This window comes from Chiroxiphia lanceolata, chromosome 20 (assembly GCF_009829145.1).
Source record: "Chiroxiphia lanceolata isolate bChiLan1 chromosome 20, bChiLan1.pri, whole genome shotgun sequence".
In the NCBI taxonomy this organism is placed as follows: Eukaryota; Metazoa; Chordata; class Aves; order Passeriformes; family Pipridae; genus Chiroxiphia; species Chiroxiphia lanceolata.
In genome coordinates, this window is record NC_045656.1 from 9,221,825 (window position 1) to 9,241,477 (window position 19,653).

The following is a 19,653-nucleotide window of genomic DNA, read 5'->3' on the forward strand; positions in this document are numbered from 1 at the left end:
CAGTGACCCCGCTCCCCACTGCAAGGCTGATCTTAGGAGTGGGACAAAAAGGGTCAGGAAAAAGAGCACTCCTGGCATGTCCCACCACATGTCCCTGGACAGCCACAAACACACTGAGGGAACAGACTCCCAGTGCCCAGGGGGGGTTGCTGGAGGCCAGACCCTCCCAGTGCCCGTGTCCTGGCTCCCGCGGGGCTGGCAGGTGCCGCGGGGACACAGGGACACGGGGACATGGGGACACAGGGACACAGGGACACGGGGACACGTCCCTGCCGCTCCTGCCCGCGCCTCTCCCCCCGGGCCGCCCGGAGACAGCCCCGCTTTGAAGCCGTGCCGAGACTGGCGGCAGCGTCGGGGCTGGAATAAGATGGCTTTTAAACTCGGAGTGAGATGAAAAGCAGCCGGAAACGCATCTAAAGGGTGACTGGAGGGCTAAGCCTGCTTTTCTCATGCTCGCTTATCCCGGGCTGCTCCGCCAGAGACCGCGTCCCCGGGGAGCCGCTTTCTCAAGCTCTGCTGCCTGCCCCAGTCCTTTGCTGCTCACATCCCTCATCCTCTGAGAGGTGAAATGGCACCAGGTTTTCAGCAGAGACGTAAAAAACCATTTTTTTATCATTAAATCTCCTGTGGTGTTTCCTGCCACGACTCCCAGCAGCCCGACTCTGGTCCTGAAGCACCAGCCAAGGTGCTTCACCCCAGGAGCAGCTCTGGAAAAAGGGACACTCCTGTGCTGCTTCTCGGAGCGATTTGGGAGGAGAAGTGGGAGACACAGAGGCCTGTCACTGCCCAGGAGTGGGCAGCGTTCAGCAGGCATGCACAGCACCAACAGGAGAAAAATCACTGCCTTTCCCAGAGCACTCCAGGCTAAACCTGCAATTCCCACGTTTTCTGGGCACCGACCACCTCTGCTGCTAAACTGTTAACGGAACACTATAAAACCCTGCCAGACAGCCCCATTCCCCACGGTGTCAGGCCACCAGCCAGACAAGTGCAAGAGCCAACAGAGAGCAGGGCTCTTGGGTCTGGGCACCACGGCCCCACGGGAGCACATCAGAGCAGAGACATCACCACGTGCCTGTCGCTCAACAGGGGAAACACAGGGAACACCCCTGGGCACCATCACTGCCCTAACAGAGCAGCCAAAGCTTTAAATCAGGTTTAAAACACCCAAGGACCTCGAATGGCTTTTTACCTATTAGATTTCTGCTCTCCTGCCCATTAAGCCTAATGGAAATGGTTCTGAGAAGAGCAAGCCCAAAATGCTCCCCAGGGATGCAGCCGTGGGCTGAGCACCCACAGCACCAGCTCGGAATTCACTGGAAAGGAGTTCCTCACTCGTAGCCTGCACAGAACCCCTGAGAGGGGCTGCTCCTGGCATTAGGAACACAGGAGGCCAGGAGAAGCACGGATCTAATGAGATTTGTGCTAATTCATGTGATTGTTTATAAGAACAACGCCACACTAAGCCCGTTAAGCCATTCTGGCTGGCCAGGGCTATCTGCTCCCACTGGCCTGGCCTCGGCTGCGCACCCCCCAAAACCTGAGGGCTGCTCACAGCAGCTGGGCACATATTTCCCCTGGGAGAATAGAGCGTGCACAGAGAAATCTTTGCCATTTCTCCTGACCAGGGCACTCTCAGAAAATATCTCACTCTGTTTTGATGAGGATGCCCTCCCTACATGGCACCAGGAGCTGTGACTCACATGCTGCACCCGTGCGAGCCCTGCAGGGCACATGGAGCTGGGACAGCAAAGCAAGAGCACCCCCGGAGCTTTCCTGCAGCTGCAAATCCACCACCTCTGGGTTTCTCACTGGGCTCTCAATCAAGAATTTACAGTAGTAAATGGTTGATGAAGAAGCCCACAGGGACAAACACTCCACAGCAACTCACTCCCTGCCCCACAGGTCACAGCTTGCAGGAACCGGTGGCATCTCAGAGCTGAGACAGACTTTCCTCCCACCACCCTGATGGATAAAACCGTTGTTGTTGTGTGTTCCTTTTTTTCTTTTCTTGATTGAATATTGTCTGAGCCCTCCTTGCAGCCAAGGAAAAGGTTACCCCAGTAATCAGCCCCGTGGTGCCAAAGAGTCTGCACCGAACTCAGCTCCGGCCTCCCTGGCTCTGGGGGAACCAGACATAACTACGGGTCTTTAATCTCAGCCACACTCGCTGATAATCTGCTCTGCAGTTTGCAGATAGGGTAGTCTGGGCTCTCACAGGCTCTGGGGATGCACAGGGAGGGCAGGGGGAGGCAGGACCAGGTCCCCTCCCAGGGCTCGGGCTGGTCGTGCATCTTTCTTGCAAACCACCCACGGCACACGTGGCCACCAAGGCACCCAGACGTGATCCTGTGCCCCCACAAGTGGGAGTTTTGGCCTTGGATTTGTGGCAGTCACTTGGGAAACTATAAACAACCCGTTCCCATTCTAGAAGGATCACAGGCATTGGTGGGGGCTTAAAGGGACTGAGGCTTGCAGAGGGGAGCAGTGAGATGGGGAGTAGTGGGACCTGCCCTTCCTGTCCTGAAATGGGTCCCCAAAAAACCACCCCAGGTCACAGGGTAAATGTGTGAGCTGAAAAAGCCACTTTTTGCCACAAGGAGACACACTGGGGTATCCCAGGGTCAGGGTCCATGGTGGGGTCCTTGCTTGGCCACTCATGTGGCCCCACACTCAACCCAGACCAGTCACAACAATCACCAGTCACCCCAGTAAGAGGGACTTCTCTTTGATAGGGTCAAAAGGAAGAAAATACCCTCTATCCTCCTGTTCACATGGAACAGGACCCTGCCACCCAACCAGGGAAAGAGCAGGATTTCCCCTTGTGTCACCAAAGCACAGCACGTGGCACTATGACAACACGACAGTTCTCTCAGGAGAGCCAAGATTTCTGCCCAGTTCTCCTCCATCCCGGGAAAATGGGCATTTCATGCAGGCAAAGGGCTCAGACTGCCGGGTCTGTCAGTGTGAGGCTGTGCCCGACCCAGAGGGATGGTCTCTGCTTGAAAACAACCGGGGGAAACCAAAACAATCCAGCTGGAATAAAAATCCCTGCAAATGCTCCCTCTCGTGGAGACTGGCTCTCCTGCTGCCTTGGGAGACCGGGAGAGGTCTTGTCCCAAAACCTTCCCAGGGATGAGGGGCCCTGCAGGAATGAGGGGTGTGTAGGGGCCAGTGACACACTCCCCTCACAGCACTGTGCATCCTCCCCATGGAGCCAGCCCTCGGTGCCCAGCAGGACCTCCAGAGTGAGTGGGATAAAGTGGGCATGGGATGGGATGAGCTCAGGGCTGGGGACTCCTCTGTGTCCACCATCCAGGGATCTCAGGTGCTTTTGAGGCTTTAGCAGCCAAACCACTTTCCACTCTCACTGATGTGGGGAGAAAGTGCAAAGGGGGGAGTAGAGGGAAACCCCAGGAAAACCTGTTGGTATTGGCCTTGGTTGAACCCCACTGCAGGTAAATTTGCCTCTTTTAAAGCTGCTTTGAGGGTGTCCCCAAGGCCTGACATGGCCTGGATGCAGCAGGGCAGGGACAACAGCACTGCAGCATCTCCACCAGCTCATTATTTCCCAGCCTGGGGAATTATTTCCCAAAAGTCTGTTACAGATTCCCCTCAACCACATAGGATTTTGCACTGACAACACCTTTGTGCTGGGAACCAAGCCAGGATCTCCACAAGGTCATTTTGCAAAGACAATTAGGTAGTCCCTCGGCAGCGCTGTCTCACTTTAATTAGATCTTGTTTCCAAAGAACTACCGAGTGTGCCAGGCCCAAGGCTGGAGGCAAGGACCATTTACAGGAATCAATGGGAAGCAAAGGACAGATGTACCTGTACTTACGTCACCAGTTACAGCAGTGACAACTTGGGGAAGGAGAGGAGTGGCCTCTGCTGCATGATTTCATCCGGTGATACGTCAGGCAACACAAAATCCAGCATGTAGAAGACACAGCACCAGTGCTCCTGGATGGTTAGTGGGGCTTATGTGGGACTTATGTGCCCCGGAGCGAGCATTCACTGCATTCTGAGGGGCTCTGTAGGTGTAGCAGAGTGAACCTTTTTGGCAGAACAAACGCACAGAAAAAGTGAACACAAACCCACACAAACGCCCTCAGAAAGGTGCAACCTGGCAGTGCAGGGGGGCAGGACACAGGGTGTGAGAGCAGGGGACAGAGGGACCTCGTGGAGGGTCCTTCAGACCTCCCATCCTTGAGGTCTGTAGGAAGTCAAACCCCCGGGATCACTGATGCTGGCACAGGCACGGGCTGCTGCCTCTGGGGAACCCCCCAGGGAGCCCCGACGCCGACCACCCCCCCCGGGGAGCCCCGACACCGACCACTCTCCCCCGGGGAGCCCCCGGGGAACCCCAACACCGACCACCCCCCCGGGGCCGCCCCCTCGGCGCGTCCACTTCGCCACCTGGTGGCCGATCCCGGGGTAGCGCCGGGCACGGCCGGGACGGGGCTGGGATGTTCCCGAGCCGAGAACATCCAGGGAAAGAAAAAAATCCCGCCTTTTTTTTTTTTTTTTTCTTTCCTTTCGACCCCAGAACCAAGCGGTGCCGCTGCCCTTCGGCGAGGGCTGGGAGCGACCCCCGAGGAGAGCAGCGGAGCCTCCGGTGCCTCCCGTCGGATGTCCCGAGCAGAGAGCACCGTCGGGGCGCGGCCGCGCCTCCTCCCTTCCCGGCGCGGCTCCGGGGAAGGCCTGGGAAAGGGCCCGGGCGGGCGCCGAGGGGCGACAGACCCGGCTCTCCCTCGCCATCACCCGGCGCTGTAAACAACCGGAATAAATCGAGAGCCTCCCCCTTTCCCCTTTCCCACCCTGCCTCAGAGCAAGGACGGAGCAAACGCTGCCTGCGGCTAAGAACCGGCTTCGCATCAAAATAAACAGCTGCTTTTCCCCTGATAACGTTTTTAAACTACACACACACACACATACACACCCCAAAAACACCCACACGGATCAAAGTGTCTCTGGGTTCCCAGAACCTGGACGGCCGCTGTGTCCTCCCCGCACCCCCGGCCCGGGACAAGGACTGTCCCCCCGCGGGCACAACGGTCCAGAACTGGATGAGTGGGGTCAGGAAACCTGTGAGATGCCTCTGCCTGGAGGAAGGACCGGGGCAGAGGCTCCGAGGGGAAAAGCCCTGGAGCGGGCAAGGGGGACTGAGGCTCACCCAAGGCGGGACCAGCTGTGCTCCACACCGGGGCTCCAGGACGCCCCATGAGGGCTCAGCCCCGCAGCCCCACTGACAGGGCGGGAGGGAGGAGAGGGCCCCGCGCAGCCCCATAAATCCCCTCCGGGCACAGGTGCGGCCCCGAGCGCGCAGGTGAGGCCGGTGCGCGGAGATGCCCGGCCGGGAGGGGGGGCGAGGCTTCGCTGGGCACGGGGGTGTGTCTGTGCGTGAGCAGTGGCTCCGCCGGGGTCCCGCCGCTGCCCTTTGTCTATTGATCCGCGATCGGGAGCCGCAGACAGAGCGGCGGCCCCGCGGGTAATTGGGGCTCCAGGGCCGTGACCGCGGCTGATCGCCCCCCGCCCCTGCGCGCCGCGGGGGGCAGCGCCGGCGGGGCCTTAATTGGGAGCCGGGGCCGGGGCTTGGCCAGCTCCGCTTTGTCCCGGGCGCGGAGGCAGCGCGGCGGCAGGACGGCGCCAGCCCGGCATAAAGAGCTGCCACCACCCCGCCCGCCCCGTCGGCCCGCGGCTCCTTTGCCCCGACGGCCGCACCCCGTAGTCGCACGGCCGGGGCTGGCCGAGCGGCCCAGATGTTCACTGAAATGTTCAAATGGGGGACTGGAACCTGTGTGTGGCACCGACAGGCCCTGGGAGCCCCCAGGGCTGGGGGAGCTCCCGAGGTGGGACAGGACCCTGGCACCACAGCATGCCCAGTTCCATGGAATCATTCTCAGGATGCTGCCCATCTGCATTTCCTCCGGGCTGTGCAGTGTCTGCTCCTATAAACCCCACTCAGCAGTAACAAAAAGCCCTATTTCCATACCCTTCACAGCAGTCAGGGCCTGGGTGCACACAGAGAGGTGCCAACACCTCCCTTGCCCCTTCTGCAAAATTCAGTACTTAAAAGGGGGTTTATAAAAAGGTGGAGAGCACAGAGTTTACACAGACAGATAGGATAGGACGAGGAGGGGACAGTTTTGAACTAAAAGAGGGGGAGATTTAGATTAGGTGTTCGGAGGAAACTCTTCCCTGTGAGGGTGGTGAGATGCTGGTAAAACGTTCCCAGAGAAGCAATGGATGCCCCATCCCTGGAAATGTTCAAGGCCAGGCTGGACGGGGCTTGGAGCAGCCTGGGATAGTGGAAGGCATCCCTGCCCATGGCAGGAGATTGGAATGAGAAGAGCCTTAAGGTCCTTTCCAAACCAAACCATTCTATGGTTCCATTATTCTGCCCTGCATCCATGACCCAACGTGCTCGGGCAGTGCACGGTGGCACTGGGATAACACACGGGCACAGGGCCAGCAGCACAGCCCTGCAGCCCAGACGAGGGCTGGGTGGTCCTGCAAAGCCACCACTGGGCTGCACAAGGATGGGACCTGTGGCAACGTTCCCCCTCCACGGGGCTGCGAGATTCTCTGGCATGAATCCATATTCCTGTTTACAAACAGCCTCCCGTGGAGCTGTTCCAGCAGCACTATTGTGCTGCACGGCAGCTCAGCGGCCAAATCAGCCGGGGTTTGTCCACCAGGCCCACGAAACCCTCAGGGCAAGAATGCTATTTTTAGTGTCTGGCCAAGCACCTTGTGCATTTAGCTAAGGAAATTCAGAATTCTCCACTAATGTGGAGACCTTGGTGTTCAAGGATCTCACTGCGTTGGGACATGGCACCAGCGTTACCTGCTGGTTAAACACCAGCCCTGGAGGTCACTGGAGCACCCAGAGCTTTACTTTCATGACTCGACAGTGCCCACGGGACCATGGCCAAGCCAGGTTTTGCCGGGTGCAGAGCAGCAGAGCCATGTGGGGGTTGTGCCGGGTGTGCCCCTGCGAGGCCTCCCAGAGCCTTTTCATAGCCGAGGAAAATAATCCCAGCGCAGTGCGTGACTAATCGGTAGCTGCTCATCGAGCTGCTTGAATAGGGTTTCTCAGAGCCTAGGTTTGGCCAGGGCAGGCCTGGAGCAGCTTGGCTCCTGCCAAAACACCCCACTGCCCATACCCCCTGCCTGGGGGGGCCCTGCTCCCTGCCCTCGGGCACCGTCCCTTGGGGTCACGTCGTGAACCCACGCTCTGCTCAGAACAATTTTCCTCTCTCCAGTGAAGAGCAGCTTTGTGCTCAGTGGGCAGGTTGGGATGTCCCACTGGCACCAGGGCTTGGCCCCCAAGAAGGCAGTGATGTTTAAACACTCACTGTCCCACAGAAACAAGATGGGTGATGTGGCTGTCCCTGACCCACCAGGGCAGAGGAACCCAGCACGAGGCTCCCCGGCGTGTTCGGCAGCACTGTCACCATCTCCCCATTGTGATTGTCCCAGCCAGCTTAGCCCAAATCCAGCATGGTTAGATTGGAGGGGGAAAGGGCCAGGAGATCCCCCACACTGGCACACACTGTGCCCCCTCACTAAAAATAGAGCCCATTAAATCGCTACTCATCCTGAGAGATGTTTATTCGGAAACAAGCCTAATTTTAGGCACTACACTTCCCTCCTCCTGCCTAAGCCGTTCCCACCCTGCCGGTCCCCCCCCGCCGGCGGAAATGGCCTCACTCCTCTCGCAGAGGCAGCGGCTCCTCTCCCGCCGTCGAGGGACCCAGCGCCAGCATCTCCCCTCAGCCACAGCCACGACGGGTGTGGGTGGGGGGGGTGGTCCAAAGCCCCTTCCCCGCCTGCAGCCGCCCGGAGGGCTGGGGCGGGGGCTCGAGGGGGGCCGAGGAGGAGCCGCGCCCGCCCACGACCCGCCCCGTCGGGGCCGCGCGGCGGCGGGTGCGCGGCGGCCCCGGCAGAGGGAGCTCCACGCCCGGCGCTGCCGCTCCGGCCCGAGGGGGCCGCGCCCCCGCCGCGACCGGGGCCGTAAATCTTCCCGGGAACGGGAGAAGGGTAATTGGTGAGGAAAAGGGCTGTTTGCGTCCTCCGCGGCCGCGCTCCGCAACGCCCCGAGCGGCTCCGGGCGCGGGGGGAGACTTGGGGACCCACAGCCCCCTCGCCAGGCCAGCCACATCCCCGACGGTACCGGCGTGTCCGGGCCACTCCTTCACCATCCCCGGGTCATTCCTTCACCATCCCCGACGGTACAGGTGTGCCCGGGTCATTCCTTCACCGTCCCCGGGTCACGCCTTCACCATCCCCGGCTCACCCCTTCCCCGTCACCCTTCCCCATCACCGACGGTGCCGCTCTGCCCCGGTCACCCCCTCCTCACCGGTGCCGGTGTGACCAGCGCACGCCGGTCCCCGCCGGTCCCGGTGCTCATCCCCTCAGCACGGCAGGACGGCACCGGCGTCCCCTGGCTCTGCTTTCGCGGGTGGCCCCGAGGACAGCGCGGGCAGACTCCCGGTGCCGCATCCCTCCCGCCGCACCCGGCAGGGCCCCGTGCGCACCTCCGCGCCCCCGCCCCGCGCACCTGCCGCGCCACCCCCGCCCGCAGCGGGGTCTTACGGGGCCGGTAAAAGCCCTGAAGGCAGCGATCCCCGACGGGCAGAGCCGGCGGAGGGTCCCCCTGCCCCAAGAGCCCCTTGCGACGCTCCGCCGGCTCGGTGGCAACCCGGGGCGTTTTCTTTCCCCAATAAATAAGGGGCTCGGCTGCGGAAGCTCCGCGCAGCTCGGAAGGGGGGCGGCTCCCAGCGCTGCGCACCTGCGGAGGAGCGGCGGCCCCGACAGGAATGAAACAGGCGGGAGCCGGCAGGACTTCTCCGAGTAGAATTTTTTTTTTTTATTGAAAGATGTGAGAATTCATCAAAACCGAACAGACAGATACCCGAGTAACCAGCACGTTGCAAATCATGTATCTTTTTTATTTTAAAACAAATATAGAGCACAGTCCTGTGATATTTAAATTTATTATACTTTTTTTTTTTTTTTTTGTTCTGGAGTGAAAAATAAAAACCTGAGGTTTATTCCTGCATTCTCTATACCCCGCACTGTAGCAATATTTTAGTTAAGTTTTGGATTTGCTGATTTTTTTTTCTTTTTTCTTGCAAAAGTCCATTAAAGGATTGAACTCTTAGTTTCAATGACTCCAAAAATCGTTTTACTGGTGGCACATGATTGTCCTAGAGAACAGGCGGGATAAACAATATTTTAAAACACAGTTAGAGAAACCGATATCTCCTTCAATCACAAAGAGCTAAATAGTTTTCATTTACAATATATATGTTCATGTAAAATGAAAAAAAAAAAAAAACGAAAAAAAAAACCCTTAAATGCGATGAGTTAAACTCTAAATATTATGTACACACCAATGTACAACTCTGAATAAATTAATACCAATTTGCATATTCTGGGATCCTTATAGCTTATTTACACAAATTACCTTTTATTTCATAAATATCTGCCCAGGTACCCACGAGGCTCCCCCGCCGTGCCCGCTCTGCGCGGTGGCTGCCGAGGCGGCTTGTTTTCCATCTTCTGTTTCTTATATCTTTTTTTTTTTCCTTACTTTTTTAATTATTTTTTCCTTCCCCCTCCCCTTGCACAGATGAGGGTTTGGCCCCTCTCACCCGCCCGCGGTCGGGGCTGGGGCTAGAGTCGGGGTTGCCCCATCCATCAGATGTCTCCACAGGGGCTCGTTTTCCCCCCTCGAGCTGCCCAGTGCCCGGAATGGGGGAACGGGGTGTCCTGGGGGCTCCGTGGCCTCGCTGGAGTGGGGGGAGCCACTCCCAGCCCCACAGCTGAAGGGGCAGGTGAGCCCCACGCTCCGACCGCTCCCTCCTGGCTCCGGGGTGGTGGGTCTGCTTGGCCGGCGGGGGTCCATCCCTTTGCTCCAGCACTCCGCTCCCTGTCCGCGCCCACCCCTCGCTCCACAATAAATATTTATACTGTGCTGTACAAAATACCAGTGCTTTCCGCCCCGCCAGGAGGGCTCGCCGCCCGCCCCGTCGGTCACTTGGGGGACTCTCTGCCGGGTGACAGCTCCCGCTGGCTCTCCAGCCCGCTCACCAGTCTCTGGATGTTCTGCAGTTCATTGAGGGACTCCTTCAGGGAGCCCTTGGGGGAGGCGGCGGGGCGCTGGCTGCCCCCCTTGTGCAGGGGTACCTCGGGGAGGGGGCTGGATTCGCGGCTGCTGCCGGCCTTGGAGCCCTCAGAGCCGGGGTTGAGGCTGGCGGGGAGGCCGGTGGTCAACAGGTTGGTGCTGGGCGGGATGGTGACCGGGAGCTGGTAGGGGCTGAAGCGCAGGCGGGGGCGGCTGCTGCCCAGGAAGGGGTTGCGGGACAGCGGCCCCGCGGCCGCGGCGCTGGTGGCCGGCATGGCCGAGGCGGCCGCCGCTGCCGCCGCCATGTAGGTGTAGGGGTAGGGGAAGAGTCCGCCGAAGGTGGGCATCGGGATTCCCTGTGGAGAGAGGAACAGGGGTCAGAGCTGTGCCGATGCTGGGTCAGAGCTGTGGCGATGCCCCGTTGTGTCCCCCTCCTGCCTGCCCCCCAGCTGCCTTCTCCCAGGAAAGCCAAGGCAAAGCTGGGACACCTCAGTGTCACCCTAAAAACACAGTGTGAGGATATCCATGTGGAACAGGCTGCGGGATGGGGGTCCCCATCCACCCCAGGCCGATGGCACCAAGCACAAACCCCTCTTTGAGGCCTGCCCTGTCCCCTCCCTGTGGGCTGCGAGCCCTCGTCTGTGCAGCATCACAGCCCTTTAACCACATTAAAACACATTGTTAAACAGGATCGATAAATTAGGGGAGTTCAAAGACATCTTCATGTATTTCATCAGAGGGGATGGGAAAGGCAGCACAAGCCCAGGCATTGTGGAAGCTGTTTCAAAGCTGACAGGGAGATGGTGGGATGCTGGATGGGGACAGCCAGGTCAGGCAGGGCCACAGATCCTGACTCTGCCCTTGCTTATGGAAGAACCATGGCAGCTGCAAAAAAAAAACAGGATTCCTCCTCAAATCACCCCTGAGGCCAACTTTCTAAATGTCCCTCACCAGGCAGCAATGTCAGGGGTGTCACTCTCTTGTCCCTAGAGGCTGCAGAGGGCCTGGGGGAGGCTGGGGGCACCAAAAGCACTTTTCCTGTGCTGGGGCCACCCCACATGTCCCCACAGGGGGGTGATGCTAGCCAGGCCTGGTCTGCATCTCCAAAGTCCTCCATCATTCAGGGTACCTTTTGGGAGGACATGGAGAGGAGGTGCCGGGGCCTGACCAGACAGCAGGGATGGGGATGGGGATGCAGGACAGGCGCAGGATCTTACCTGAGAGGCCAACATGTGCTGGGAGAGGTGGAAAGGGAAGGGGGTGGCCGTCCCTGCCGCGCCCGGGGCAGATGAGAGGGCTCCATTCTCCAGGCTGCCCCCACCGGTCACCGAGGCCAGCAAGTGTCCCATGCCCATGGCAGAGAAGGCGCCGGGGGCCATGGCGAACTGTCCCGGGTGGATGAAGAGGGGTTGCCCAGCGCCCAGCGGGCTGAAGAACTGCTGCCCGTGGAGGCCGGAGAGCGCCAGGCTCTGCAGGTGCCCAGCGCTGAGGTGCGGGGGGCTGTCCGTGTGCACCATCAGCGGGGCGAAGGCCTCCTTGCCCAGCCCGCCGCCCTCCGTGTCCTTCTTGCCTGGCTCCGTCTCTTTCCTCCGTCCTTCCACCTTGTCCTTCTCCAGGCCCCGCGTGCCGAACAGGCCCTCGCCGGGACCCTCCCGGGGGGATGCGCCATCCTTGACCTTCTCCGGGCTGTGCCTCTCCTTGCCCCGCTCCTCCAGGCACCGGGGGCTGCCGCGGGGCGTCGCGTCCTCCCCGCTGGGGCTGGCGGCTGCCACCGGCCGCTCCTCGGGCACCTTCTCCACCTCCGCGTCGCTGTCGGCCCCCGGCTTCTCCTCTGCAAGGGGATGGAGGGGCAGAGGGTCAGAGCAGAAGCACCCAAGGGAGGTGAGGAGCGGGTCACTGGCGAGAGCCCTGGTGTCAGGGAGAGGTTGCGACAGCGAAGCTGCGATCGTTATTAACGAGAGAAACTCATTTTGGGGGCAGAAATGGGCCCTCGCGCTACGGCCGCTCTGGGGAAAAGGGGATTAACAACAGCAGTCCTGTTGCTCTGCCAAACAGAAAAACATGTTTGATGGAGAACCAAAATCTATTACAGCATCGCTCTCGTTAGCTGCAAACTCCGAGCGGGGGATGAGGAGAGCGGGCGCTGGACAGCGCGGGAGGAAATGGTCCTCCATAGATTTAATTACGTGGAGCTGATCAACTGCGTGCCGTGGATTTATTCCAAATGTGCAGGTTGAGGCAGGTTAAAGAGGCAGTTTTAAGGCAGGGAGTACGGCACAGACCCTCCTAAAAGGGGCTTTAATTTAAAAAACCCCATTGAGCTCTCAGAGGAGGACGGGGGACGCGAGGGGCTGGTGAGGGGAGCTGAACCCCTGCCCGGCTCCACTAAACGAGAAAAGCCTTTCGGTGCGGGTGAGGTGAAGCTCTGCAGGCTGGGGTAAATATTCGGGGAAGCCTTTGAAAGTGGAGAGGGGTGTAATAAACCCTCCCTCCAGCTCGGGAGGTGGGGGGGGGGGGGTTGCAGTTTTGATGAAGGTTTGCAGGGAATTGGGCTGGTGGAAAGTTTAAAGAGCAGATTGATAGTGCGGCAAGACAAAACCCAGCATCGAAAAACTGCTACGTGGAGCCGCTGGTTTATTTTCGTTCACCAGCCTGCAGCCCTGGAGTTACAACATTTTTTTCTCCTTTCAAATGAATTAATTCTTTCTGGTTTTTTTTCCTCTTTTTTCTTTTTTTCTTTTTTTTTTTTTTTTTAGGGAATGTGAGCTTCACATGGAAGGCAGGGCACACACCGGTAAGGAGCCAGGCTAATATGGAGAGCGCACGGTCTGCCTTGCCATTTCTCCTTGTATAATAAAAATACAAGATATAAGCTGTATAGAAGATGCAATATACAGTCAAGATAAAATATATAAAGAGAAAAAACGTTGCAACTCGTGAATGCCACTTGCGTTTGCTCAGTTCTTGTCTTTTCCTCCCTGCGCATCCCCATCCTTGTTTTCCTTGGTGTTTTGCCTCACTGCCCCCAAGAAATCAGAACGCAGCACCCCGAGGGAGCAGAACCCCAATGTTTGGGGATGTTTGGGGACCGAGACTCCTCGGTTACCTCTGCTGCTGCCCTTGAGGCGCAGGGGGCTGGGGAGGGCACCCACGGGCGAGTGGAGGGCGTCGCGCACGGCCGAGGGCTCGCAGGAGGAGGCGTCCGACTCCCCGCCGTCGCGATCGGGCTTGCAGGGCTCCTCATACATCCGCAGGGACGGCAGCGAGAGCTGCTTCCTACGGGCGAGAGGCAGCGTCGGGCACTGCCCGTCCCCCCGCGGGCGGGCACGGAGCCGTGGGGGGGACGGGAACACCCCTTACCTCTTCTCCCGCCGGCCATTGCCCGTGTCCCGAAAGCCCTTGGCGAAGGGGTTGTTATCGATTTTCAGTTGGGTGATCTGAGGAGGGGGAGAAGGACAGAGGAGGCGACGTGAAGCCCCGGCCGCCCCCTCCCCGTCCCCGCCGCAGCCGTCGGGGAGCGCGGGGTGCGCGGCGCAGGCTGCGGAACGCGCCGCGGCCCCGCGTTAACACACCGCATGCTTTATTAAAAATGATGCTGAGGTTTGGGCTTGAATTATTAATGGCGTCTTAATGATAGGAAGTTATTTTTCACGGCCCCCCGGAGGGAAGATGGCGACTGAGCTGCGCGGCCGCTGGTTAAAAGCTATTCTTATCCCTCCCCGCGCCACGGGCTGCCGGGGCCTGGCGACATCAGGGCGCTCAATAATGCATGGCTCTGAAACACGGCCCCGAGAGGGGGCTCTGCAAAAGGCCCGGCTGCCCGGCCCCGCCGCGACCCCCGGCCCGAGCATCCCCCGGCTCGAGCATCCCCCGAGCATCCCCCGCCCGACGGGGCCCACGGCCCGGCGGCCGCCCCGCGCTGCTTGCGGCGGGCGAGCAGACAAAGTGCTCTTTAATCGATTGTGACTCTTCGCCATAAACTTTACGAGGGAAACAAGCCCACCAGGACCCTCAGACAGAGCTGTCAATTAGCATCAGCAGCCAGGGGTGGAGGTGGGGGTCAGCTTTTGGGTTAAAACACACACACGTACACACAACTCTTGGAGGGGGACGGCAGAGGCTCTCTGCTCCCCACCGAGCTCTCCAGGCTCTGTTTGCTCACAGGGTGACACTTGCTAAATCACGAAAGCAACTAAAATTAGCTTATCTGGCTCTATTTTTTGGCTCCTCCAGAGTCCAGGGCACCTTCTCGGTGAGGCTGCCCAGGCCTGGTGCTGCTCTCCACAGCCTGGGCCTGCAGCAAAGACTCCCACGGCCCAGAAGGACACAACAAACCCCAGGAGGAAATTATTAATGGTAATAATTGAAATACTGATAATGACGTTGGTATTAGTATTAAAAATAGCGATAATAAAAGGAGTAAGTATGAGGGTGCACCCTGCTCTGAGGGCTTGGGGTTTAACCTTTCTCCTGTTACTGCTTTTTGGCCACTCTGCCCCAAAATATCCTCACGCACACACATGTATGTAAATACACCCCAATAAAGGGGTGAGGGTTGGGACAGGGGTGAGAGCGGGGGTAGGGACAGGGCACAGGGACAGGGCAGGGGCTGCCCGGCCGTACCTTGTCGTTCTGGTAGGCAGTGACGGCGATGAAGTCGGTCTCGGGGAACACGTAGGTGCGGAAGGTGCTGTAGGGCAGCTTGAGGATGTCGTTGGCCCGGACTATGTGGAACCTGGGCTGGTACTTGTGCATGGAGTTCAGGATGGTCTGGGTGGGCGAGAGAGCAGAGCCCGCGGCTGCCGTCAGCCCCACAATCCGCAGGACGCCCGCGCGTCCAGCCGCCTCCCTAAATAAAAATCCCTTTTCTCCTGAAAACAACCCCCCAAAAAAAAATAACCCCCACAAATTTGCCGTGAGGAAGGAACGCCGGCAGATGCCAAAGAGGGAGATTTCTTGGTTTTTTTGTTGATGCCGTTGCAGGATCCGCTCCCAAAGAAGGAGGTCAGGCACAGCAGCATCTTTGCGGGTGCTAAGCACGGCAATAAAGCAGCAAAAGGGATCTCCCTGTTTTATTACAACCCTGTGAACGAGGCGAATTTTCGACGCGTTTCTCGCTGTCCTCAAAAAAAAAAAAAAGTTACTCTCCCTCGCCACCACAAAAAAATAATGTTAAAAGGCTCTGGGTTAGTGTCGGGGGCGGCAGGAGCCGGTGCCAGCCCCAGCCAGCGCCTGCGACCTGAAAGGAGCGTTTCACCACGAACCATGGCAAATTTATGTCTCTGAGAAACGTTGCAGAAGGAACAGACACTTTTTTTTTTTTTTCCCCAGTCAGGTGCCTAAAAGCCTCGCCAACACTCAAAGCCGTTCTCTACCCTCTCGTTTTATTTTTTCGGTTTGGTTTGTTGTTGTTTTCTTTTTTTTTTTTTAAACCCGAATTCCCCGCAATTTGGCTGGGGGATTTTCGGAAGAGCCTGAATTATCCCCCCCCTCCCCGAGCCGCGCCCCTGGGGCGGCTCCGACCCCCTGCCCCTCGCTGCCTGTTTTCCTGCCCGATAGCGTTTAAATAATTCCCCAACCTGCTGTGGTCTGACTGAAATGCAGAATTCATCGCCCAGAATTGGTAGAGGAACGGCGAAAGCTTGAGTAATTATTGTCAAAGAACGTCGGCCAAATGGCTAAATAATTATCACTTCATTTTGGTTTAGAAGGTAATAAAAAAAATCCCCTCTTTTTTTTTTTCCTCTTAACCCGAGCAATAATCACCTGCTGATGAGCTGTCGGATCGCTGTTATATTGATATAATCTAGACGGGATTTATCATGAAAATGGTGCAAAAAGTCTCATTGAGGCGTGCAAATCTGCATTCCTTTAAAAAAAAATAATCATCCCTCTCCGACCAGATGGGCACTGGCTAAACCCTCATCTCCCAGATTGAACACAGTCTGGATTTTGGACAACGACAGATACCAGAAATCTTTAATTGAAGGAGGCGAACCGTTAAAAACGCTGAATCAAACTAGTTTTTAACCAGTAAAAAAAAACCCGTATTTTTTAGACTCCTTCTCTATCGATTTACCTTGCTGGCTATAAATAACCTCGCAATGTATTATTTAACAAAGACGCTGTTTCCTGCCTAAAGAGAAAAAATAAAAAGAGAGAGGAGAAAAAAAAATAAAAAAGGAGAGAAGAAAAAACAAAAAGAGGAGGGGAAAAAATAAAAAGAGAGAAGAAAGCTCTCCGGGAGGTGCGGAGCTGCTCTGCCCTCCCCACCTGAGAGGGCTCCGCCGGCCCCGGCTCCTCACTAATTACCGTATCACCAACGCTGCACGATGAACTTTCCCTTTATCGCCCTAAATGCGTGTCCAGAGGCTACAGAGCTGGTTGGGGCGCTGGGATTTCCCCCTCCGTGCATTCCCGCAGGATCGTGCTCCCCTCGCGTTCTGACCCTGCCTTCTGCGGGTCTCTGCAAACGGCCAACACGCTGCACTTTCTTTCTTTCCTTTCTCTCTCTTTCCCCTCTCTTTGTTTATTTTGGTTGGTGGTTTTTCTTGGCTGCATTTTTTTGTTCTGTTTTACCTCCTTTGGGTGATGCAGATATGATCAATAGAGAATTAAATAAGGGCTTTTAGACGCAGCTTGGTGTGGAGCCGAGGCTGCCAACGACTCCAGCCCTGTTCCCTGCCGCGGGAACCCAGCGCAGGTGCCGCCGCCTGAACTCCCTCGGCCCGGCTCGGCCCGGCCCGGTTGGGCTCGGCCCGGCCGGCACTGACAGCCCCTGGTCGGCCACGGCCCCGTCGCCCCGTCGGGGCTGCTCTCGCTGCATCCCCCGCACGGCCTCGGCCCCGCACATCCACCGCCCCAACTCCCTGTCCCCGCAGAGCCTCGAGGGCCGGGAAGAAGCGGCAGGACAGGCCGTGGAGGCCGCGGATGTGGGAGCCAAGCGGACCCTGAGGCTGCCCGAACCCCAATCCCCCCTTTTCCCCCGGGAAAGGGGAGCTGCCCCCTCTGTGCCAGGCAGGAGCAGGGGCTGGAGGGCTGTGGGACAGCCACATCACCGCAAGGCCCGGCCGGGCCCCGCCGCCCAGCCCGACCCGGCTGGAGGAGCCCTTAAAGCCCCACCGTTCCCCACGGGCCGGGCAGCACCGGCACCGGGCAACCCCGCGCCTGCCCAGGGTCCCTGCCCGGGGGGCCACACTCTGCCCCGCAGCCGCACTTACAAAGCCGTGCTTGTCCGAGATGTTGTTGGTGAGCTTCAGCTTGTGAAAGGCAACAGGTTTGGCCATCCACTGCTCCCCCGTGGCCGGGCTGTCGGGGTGGATGTACATGCGCTTGGGCATCTCCGGGTCGGCCTTGCCGGCCACCATCCAGCGGGAGTTGTGGAACTTGTACCGGCAATCGTCGGCCGCCACTATATCCATCAGCAAAATGTACTTGGCCTTCTTGTCCAGGCCGCTCACCCGCACCTTGAACGGGGGGAACATCCTCCTGCGGAGAGACCCAGAGAGGTACAGGGCTGTGCCTGCCCGCAAACGACCCCCGACGGCCACGGCCCCGCCGAGCCTCCCGCACCCCCCGGCCCCGCAGAGCCCCCCGCACCGCCCGGCCCCGGCTGCCGCTCCCAAACCACCATCTTCTAGTTTAGTTCGCTGAGGATTCCCAGACTTCCTCACGTCCCATCGCTTCTCATCCCGCTCTGCATCTCACAGAAAGCAGGGAAAAGCTCAAAAATCCCATTCCGGGAAATAAGGGGCGAAAACACAACCTGGTTTTACCCCATTTCTCTGGCCTCCGCCGACCCGCTCGCCCGGCACCCCGGCAGCCCCGCCGCTGCCTCCCCCGGGCCCGGGGCCAGGACCAGGGCCGGGAACGACCCCGGACGCGGGGAAAGTTTGGCAGGAGGAAAGGAAGCGGCGGGAAGCGGCGTAAACAACGGGAGAGGCGGATTCCGGGCGCTCAATTAACGCGCACGAATTTAATTTGGGATCGCGCTTCGAAAAGTAGTAATTGGGGGGGGTGGCGAGAAAGCTCGGAGGAGGTGTGTGTGTGGGGGGGAAACACCTCCGGAAAACTCCAGAGATCGAAACTCCCCGCGTTAATTCTCGGGGGCGGATGGGAAGCGGGATGGAGAGAGGGGCGAGGGCGCTGCGCGGCCGCGCAGGTGCGGGGCGGGCTGTGGGGGCCGCGCGGGGCCGGCTCTTACCTCCCGGACTTGGTGATCACCATCTCGGTGCCCAGCTTGTGAAACTGGTCCCAGAGCTCTTTGGCTTCCAGCGTTACTTTGGGGTCGTCCTCGACCTCCTCCTCGGGCTCCAGGCTCTTGAGTGAGCGCAGATGGGCGGCTTGGTGGTGGTGTCCCAGGGCCGAGACGTGCAGCCCGGCCTCGGCCGCCCCGGCCAGCCCCGGGTCCGGCATGGGCTTCGCCAGCGCCGCCGGAGGCAGAGCCAGAGCCGGGAAAAAGGACGGCTGGGCGGCTGCGAGGAAAGCGGACATGGGGAAGTCAGCCGGCCGGGGTGCGTGGAAGGGGTGGTAAGCCATGGCAGTCCCTGGGAAGGCTGGATCTCTCATCGGTGCATCCACAAATCCAGGAGAAAAAGAGGGATTCCCTTTACAAAAAATGCGCGTGTATTTGTTGTATTTTTATTTTTTTTCCCCTCTCCTGCCCAGCGAACTCGCTTGAGTCTCTGGAAGAGGAAGGAAAATCAAGAGCACACGCACACGCTCCAAAAAAAAGCATACAAAAAAAAAAAAAAAAGGCGAAAATCAGCGGAACTAGATTCGGGAAAAAAAAAAAAAAGGGAAAAAAAATGAAGAAGAAGAAGAAAGAAAAACAAAAAAATATCGAGGCAGTTCCCGGCTCCTGGGACTCCCAGTCTGCGGAGGGGAGACAGTAGGTCCTTATTTTTTGTTGTTGTTGTTGCAGCGAGGGAGAGCGAGCGAGGGAACGAGCCCTCCCAGGAAAGTCCTTCTCGACACTAAAATAGAAACAAAAGCCGGGTTGGGGCTGCGCGGGGCTGCGCGGGGCGCGGCGGGGCAGGGGCGGCCGCGCTGCCCTCACACCCCCGCGGGCCCGGGCTGAGCCCCGGCGGGGCCGGCCCGGCTCCGCGCTCCGCGCTCGGCGCTGGGGCTCGGGCTGCTCATGGCCAAAGGAGCCGAGTGGGAACGGTGAGATCTTGTCCTGATCTCTGTAAAACTGTGACTATCTCACATGTCCTTCCTGCTCTGATCCGCCCGCTAATGAGCCAAGCCCCCTTGATTGCTGATTTTACGCGTTTCAGACCAATTGTGGATCTGCATAGGCGGGGTTTTGACAGCTCCGGCCAAGCTCCGGGCTCGGGGGGGCGGGGGGCGCGGAGGGAGGGAGGAAGGGAAGAAGAGGGGGAAAAAAAAAGGGAGGAAAAAAAAAAAAAGAAGAAGGTGTCGGAAGCATCGGCAGTAAGAAAACATGTCAACAGAATAAAATATTAACCAATGACAGAGAAAAGTGCTCGAAATCCCACCCCCGGCTCCTTTCCG

The 19,653-nt window shown here is 58.6% G+C and overlaps 1 protein-coding gene across 1 annotated transcript; it reads right to left on the bottom strand.

Moving 5' to 3' along the window:
* Nucleotides 1-8,853: 8,853 nt before the first annotated feature.
* TBX2 (T-box transcription factor 2) lies at nt 8,854-19,157 on the bottom strand. The gene is made up of 7 exons (XM_032707140.1): nt 18,341-19,157; nt 17,358-17,625; nt 14,761-14,907; nt 13,498-13,574; nt 13,244-13,413; nt 11,355-11,968; nt 8,854-10,493 (listed from the first exon to the last, which is right to left on the bottom strand). Exons 1-7 carry the CDS (start codon nt 18,703-18,705, stop codon nt 10,047-10,049), a joined length of 2,088 nt encoding a protein of 695 aa, XP_032563031.1. The 5' UTR covers nt 18,706-19,157; the 3' UTR covers nt 8,854-10,046.
* Between the last annotated feature and the right edge of the window lie 496 nt (nt 19,158-19,653).

What these genes read in the sequence shown, in the direction of transcription:
- TBX2 (XM_032707140.1), bottom strand. Translation starts at nt 18,705, where the DNA reads ATGAGAGATCCAGCCTTCCCAGGGACTGCCATGGCTTACCACCCCTTC. An exon ending in TCTCGGACAAGCACGGCTTT is followed by an intron (nt 14,908 to 17,357) that starts GTAAGTGCGGCT and finishes TCGCCCACCCAG; the next exon opens with ACCATCCTGAACTCCATGCA. An exon ending in AATGGCCGGCGGGAGAAGAG is followed by an intron (nt 13,414 to 13,497) that starts GTAAGGGGTGTT and finishes TCTCGCCCGTAG; the next exon opens with GAAGCAGCTCTCGCTGCCGT.